Source organism: Ptiloglossa arizonensis, chromosome 5 (genome assembly GCF_051014685.1).
Source record: "Ptiloglossa arizonensis isolate GNS036 chromosome 5, iyPtiAriz1_principal, whole genome shotgun sequence".
NCBI classification, from domain to species: domain Eukaryota; kingdom Metazoa; phylum Arthropoda; class Insecta; order Hymenoptera; family Colletidae; genus Ptiloglossa; species Ptiloglossa arizonensis.
This window is the reverse complement of record NC_135052.1, coordinates 7,661,614-7,667,590: the sequence shown is the minus strand read 5'-3', so window position 1 is coordinate 7,667,590 and position 5,977 is coordinate 7,661,614. Positions and strand designations below refer to the sequence as shown.

At 24.7% G+C, this 5,977-nt stretch overlaps 2 protein-coding genes across 5 annotated transcripts; both read right to left on the bottom strand.

The window, feature by feature from the left end:
- Window positions 1–759: 759 nt before the first annotated feature.
- On the bottom strand, window positions 760–2,523 carry LOC143146917 (U6 snRNA phosphodiesterase 1). Its single transcript, XM_076311666.1, has 4 exons — window positions 2,263–2,523; window positions 1,745–1,887; window positions 1,330–1,667; window positions 760–967 (listed from the first exon to the last, which is right to left on the bottom strand). The coding sequence occupies exons 1-4, from the start codon at window positions 2,349–2,351 to the stop codon at window positions 779–781; spliced, it is 759 nt and encodes a 252-aa protein (XP_076167781.1). The 5' UTR covers window positions 2,352–2,523; the 3' UTR covers window positions 760–778.
- A 199-nt stretch (window positions 2,524–2,722) lies between these two features.
- Window positions 2,723–5,798, bottom strand: LOC143146915 (zinc finger CCHC-type and RNA-binding motif-containing protein 1). 4 transcript variants are annotated; one of them, XM_076311662.1, is made up of 5 exons: window positions 5,694–5,798; window positions 4,326–4,489; window positions 3,764–3,875; window positions 3,383–3,694; window positions 2,723–3,053 (listed from the first exon to the last, which is right to left on the bottom strand). In XM_076311662.1, exons 2-5 carry the CDS (start codon window positions 4,436–4,438, stop codon window positions 2,919–2,921), a joined length of 672 nt encoding a protein of 223 aa, XP_076167777.1. In that variant the 5' UTR covers window positions 4,439–4,489; window positions 5,694–5,798; the 3' UTR covers window positions 2,723–2,918. The 4 variants fall into 4 exon arrangements, with proteins under 4 accessions (XP_076167777.1, XP_076167775.1, XP_076167776.1 ...); XM_076311660.1 differs by lacking the exon at window positions 5,694–5,798 and adding an exon at window positions 5,186–5,303; XM_076311661.1 differs by lacking the exon at window positions 5,694–5,798 and adding an exon at window positions 4,844–5,143.
- Between the last annotated feature and the right edge of the window lie 179 nt (window positions 5,799–5,977).

Below are 5,977 nucleotides of genomic sequence, written 5' to 3'. Positions count from 1 at the left end.
TTAATTTACTGTTATACTCCCGTTGAATTTTAAATCAATTGAATTTAATTATCTACCAACAGAGCTGCCGCGTGCAAGTGTGCAGGTTGTTCACCGCACAAAGGCGCTTATCTAACAGGACGACATTGAGATTGATTAATTGAATGTTAAAATTTTGTTTTTAATGTTCAAATTCTTTAATTCAAATTTTCTCGGGGCTCAAAATAATGAAAAACTATTTACGGTCCACCAGGAACATTTAATAAATTTATCTATACTGCGTACAGAAAGTGATATTATAAATAGTTTAAATATCGATGAATCAATTAATTATTTTCCTATTATAACCTGATAATATAACCTGATATAATTAAATTCTGTTACTATATAAATTGACATTTATTTATGAAATCTTTTTGTACTGTTCAAAAGTTATTTTTTTATCTAATTATTTTTCTTCCTTTTTTTTGTAATAAGTTGTACTCATTGTACTGTGTGATTACTATAATAAATGTAATAATATGATTATCGAAATTTTTATTTTTTTAACTACTTTCTAGTAGAGGGTGATCTTATGAAAGTTCGCACATTGGAGATTTATACCCACGCGGCGGCACTGTCAATCAAATATGTTAAACTGAAATACAATTTTAATCATTTTCATTACAAACTAAACTACTATAGAATCCTTACAGAAACCTTTTCTCAAAGAAAATGATCAAATTAACTAATTGACAATCCCATAACAAATCCCAATGCAAAGAATTAAGGTTGAATATATAACAAGGTGAATTATTTATTATCTTAACTTGAATGCATATAATTTGTTTGCAATCTTAAGGTGTACCTTATTAATGTATATATATCTGTCTTCTGCATTATCAACTAGAAATTGATTTAACTTAATTGTTAAAGATGGTATAAGATTATTTAAACTTGCTATTTCATCGCCAAGGCACCACACAAAACTAATATGATACGAAGAATCCTACAAATGAAAGAACAATTTATATGTAATTATTTACATAATGAAATAAAAACAATAATTTATGAAGAAATTAAAAATTGAATAAAAAATGAAAATTTTCTATCACTGTGTTATATGCAATATTTAATAAGAGATTAATATTTAAATGCGAAAAAATTTACATATAAAAAAAAATATTTTTAATAAAAAATAATTTAAATCAAATTAAAACTTCAAATTAAATTATAAAAAATCCTAATACATTTTTCACATATAAGGAATGAAATACAATATTTTTTTGTATTCTATATAAACTGAATCATTGAAATATATAAATTATAATTTAATGTTACATATATACTTTAATAGTTGGAATATTTTACCTCGTAAAAAGGTGGTAAGTTGTATTCAGCAAGAAAATTATTAAGATCCTTAACAAAATGTGCAAGGGTACCCTTGCAGTCTCTACATTCTATCCCAAGAAATGTACGCGTTCTTTCTTCATTACAATATGCCCGTACATTCAAAAGCTCTAAAGTAAATTGATCTGTCTGTTCACATAATTTTTTAATTTCCTCTACAAAGGATTCAATCCAGTGAAACTTTAAGGTTAAAGTTCTTGTTACACTAATATGAAACTGCTCAGCAAAAATATTACATTTAACTGTTACTTTTTCCAATACTGATAGCATCCATAAAAGCATGGCCTCACTAGGTTCATCTAAAATTTAAAATTATTAATATCTTTACTTATATCATTAAAATGATATTACTTACATTCTTTTCTTTAATACTAACAATTAATATACACCAAGGTAGCCCAGTTACCACGTTCATGTTTGAAATTTCTTATTCTTCCATCATGCTCTAGTGGATCATCATTAATTTCTTCATGATGTGGGACACCTTTCCATGTTGCAATGCTTACAGGTAAAGGCAACCTATAATATAAACATCAATTTTAAGCATTTGTGTTAGCATAAGTTGTATAGTGATATATAGTTTTATATGTATCTTTGAACACAAATATTTGATTAAATAATTTTCTTAACAGGAAAAAATAATCATCTTGAAAGAATAAATTTAAAAAATTCATGGTCAACAAAAACATTTTTTTCATCGATATTATACATGTATGTTATGTATATTCTTGGTAGAATTTCATAGAAAAATTAAAAAATTAATTCTCTTTATTTATGTCATACATACTATACAAATATAACTTTACCATTTCTAACAATAGATAAAAATGTGACATGCTAAATATTTATGAAAATTTATGAAACACAATTGTTAGAAATAAAAGAGATAAGTACCGTTCACTGGATTTATTACTATTAGCTTTAACAACTTCGTCATCTTCAGAATCAGAAGAGTATGTACTAATTAAACGTAAACCTGACATTATAAACAAATATTTATATTCGGGTTACATTTTTTTATAGTTTGAGGTTATATTTTAGAACCATTTTCTATTTGCAGTTTATTCTATTAAATTATGTATGTGCAACTAGTACTTCTTCACGTAATATTAACTTTTCACCAATATTTAAATTTTCACAAAAATGAGTATACAAAAAAACGATTACTTTTAGATTCGTTTAATAATCTTCAAATCAGTTTTGAAAGGTTAAGTTTTCAACAAGTTGAACCATATTCTGAAAATAATAAAAATATTGCTCATATTATGATTTAATACTTACAAGCATAATATTAATGCAGTTATACTTAAAATCTACTTATTCTTGTTTCTTTATATTTATTAAGTCTAAGTAGTCTTTTATATTTAAATTTTATTACAATTTTATACATACACAAAAAACAGCATACCATTTGAAAATCTATGTACAAGGTAATATTTTACAAAATTAACAGCAAATATCATTTAGACTATATTATATTACAATATTTCAACAATATTGAATCCTTATTTATATTACTTTATTATACTTTTCAGTCCTTTTAAGACATTTTATTCACTAAAATCTTCCTCATCACTAAAATATTGATTTTTCTTGTAACGTTTTCCTGGTTTCTGAATTGGACGTTCATTGTCATATCCTTTAGTTCCTACTCTTTGGCTGTTTTCTAATTCCTTTTGTCTTTGCTAAAATATAAAACCTTATAAAATATTTGTATAAAATTAATTTTTAATATTGTTAAACCGCGATAAACTATTAAAAACTATCATTATTTCATAATTACTGTTTAAATAAATATTTGTTATATTCATATCAAATTTCTTTATATTTTATAATTGTAACTGTTAGAAATAACAAGAAAAATAAAACATATTTCACATTGTCAAATAAAATATTGAAATCCTAAAATAAAAATAAATGACAATGCAATTGTGATTATGTTAAACTATAAATATAAATATCACTATAATAATATCACAACTATAATTATAAATATCATTTAAAAGTGCATCACCTCAAATTCAATGGCAGCACTTAATGTTTCTACTTCTTCTTCCCAGTTATCATCCCCTAATTCATCATCGCTATTTTTACTAAAATCATTTGCACGCTGACTATTGTTACCCTTATGCTTCTTTCTAATTCGAATTTTTTTTAATGGTGGATTTCTCGGCCCTAGTGTGTTATTTCTGCAATTGTATGATAAATGGCCCTCTTCTCCACATTCATAACACTGAGATTTATCTGGATAATCTCTTCGACGAATAAATTCAGTACTGCGTCCATTATCTACTGCTATAGAACTTTTTATTGTACGACCACCTATCTATTAAAAAATAATCTCTTGAAAACAGAAGATAAATCATACTAATGTATAAAGCATATAATAATTTACCTCTGTGTTGTTCAAACCTTTAGCACAGGAAAACGCATCTTCTGGAGTAAGAAATAATACAAATGCAACACCACGACTCCGTCGTGTCATTTTGTCTTTCATTACTGTCACTCTATAGACAAATAAATAGAAGTATCACGCTCCAAAACATGGTACTATTGAACAATTGATAATAGAAAATAAAAATTCTTTCATTATTTAAAATTTTAAATGTATTTAAAATGTAATTTAGTTCATTTATAAATGGACTTCTATTTCTGTATCATATTTTACGTAAAGACTTTTTAAACTTCCTATATTTGTTCCATACATTGATAGATTTTATAAAATTAATTTATCACAGTCTATATAACTTTTTTGTAATGAATATAAACGTATTCACGAAATAGAATTTAAGAACTTATTTAATTTTGAATATATTTATAATGTTAAAAAAGGATAAGGTACAGGGATATGTGCAGTATATAAAAAAAAAACTGAATAATGTAGTTTTTACAATATATTTAATGAATGATGCATATAAGTTTGTAAATAATCCAAAAGTATAAATTTTATAACTTACTTTACAATTTTTCCATAACTTTGTAAAAGTTGGTGTATATCATTGTTTGTTAATGAGAAAGGTAAATTTGAAATATAAACAGTTGATTTGCTGGGTACTACACCACCACTCATTGTTTCTATTTTTCAAACTTTCATTAGGTTATCAAATTTATTCAGCTTAATCTGAAATGAAAACAATATTTAAAATAATTCTAAAGAAGTTATGTACTTTTATTTCTACTAGTTTATATTAATGTCTATCATTTATAAAAGTATTTGTACCTAACAAAATGATTGACACTTATTACTTTATAATTGTAATTTTTTCTATTGACATTCCATTATTGATATAATGATATAAATATTTAATTGTATTTGTAATGTATTTAGTAATTAGAACAAAATCACCAAATTATTAGAACTTAATTAAGGATACTACTATCACCTTTACCTTTCAGTTTTTATAAGATACATTTGTTTTATCCACTACAAATAACTTTCTTTCTAACCTCACGTTATAATTTTTTTTCTTCTCACCTTTCTATGTATTTTTACCTATTTCACTTTCTTGCCCTCTGTATATAAATTTCATATTTTTTTCTATTTTTTCACATAATATACTTTGTTATATCTAAATCTTTTCGAAAGTCTCTCACGCACAACTATTTCATCCACCTCGTAAAACAAATTAAACAAATTTCATATGGTGTATGGTCATATAATTACGCAATATACTCGATTTTTAGCTATTTGCTAATACAAATTGCTTTTCTAATAATGTTAAATACATCTCATAAATTTATTTGCAATATACTTTTGTTCTAATTATATTGTATTTTTTGAATACTTATAAAGTAAACAAACCTTGCAAATACTTACTAAACTACAGTTATTATATTTATTTACATATCGAGCACCACCATTTCTTTTATATGAATACCAAATAACAACACTACAAACCACAAAAACAGATAGTTCACTGTGAATTTAGTCATCAATAGTACCAAAATACAATATTTGTCTAACGTGAAGGTGTCGTATCAGCAGGGCCGTATTGGCAAAGAGTTACTACTCAAATAAATATAGATATAATAGAATTTATATAATATTATCTATATACAATGGTGTACCCTATAATGAATTAATTCGTTCTAAAACTTAACATAATATGCATTAATTTATAGGGTATTTCATTTAAATTGACATAAAATATCTCGTGGACAACTAATTAAGGAAAAAGGTAGAACATGTCTTTCATAATTTTGACAACAAAATAACTATTAAAAGATATACAACTAGACAATACGTGAACTAACATGATATTGAAAATGATTCTCAAATAATATCGAAAAATGACGACTGACTGAACTTTAATACTACTACTCACAATTGTTGTTGACAAATTCCACTCCATTGATAAAGTTTAATTTCTTTTAACGATTCTACCTTTTACAATAATTTTTTAATATAATTTTTACGCAATCAAAATCTTATTGATCCGTATGATGACACCTTGTTTTATTCAGAAGTTTAAAAACCCAATGATAAAGATTCTATTAACAGATTATTGCAAAAATTAAAGTCGTTAAAAGAAACTGAATTATTAGCATTAATTAAGGAACTAAACTAAACTATTAGCATTAATTCATTTCTTTTTAAAGAGAAAGTCAC

Excerpts from the sequence above, each read along its gene's own strand:
- LOC143146915 (XM_076311662.1), bottom strand. The coding sequence starts at position 4,438 with ATGAGTGGTGGTGTAGTACCCAGCAAATCAACTGTTTATATTTCAAAT. Across the intron at positions 3,695-3,763 it reads AAGGTTTGAACAACACAGAG|ATAGGTGGTCGTACAATAAA; the intron begins GTAAATTATTAT and ends ATTTTTTAATAG. Across the intron at positions 3,054-3,382 it reads GTGCTGCCATTGAATTTGAG|CAAAGACAAAAGGAATTAGA; the intron begins GTGATGCACTTT and ends TTTATATTTTAG.
- LOC143146917 (XM_076311666.1), bottom strand. The coding sequence starts at position 2,351 with ATGTCAGGTTTACGTTTAATTAGTACATACTCTTCTGATTCTGAAGAT. Across the intron at positions 1,888-2,262 it reads AGTAATAAATCCAGTGAACG|GTTGCCTTTACCTGTAAGCA; the intron begins GTACTTATCTCT and ends TTTATATTATAG. Across the intron at positions 968-1,329 it reads ACTTACCACCTTTTTACGAG|GATTCTTCGTATCATATTAG; the intron begins GTAAAATATTCC and ends TTTCATTTGTAG.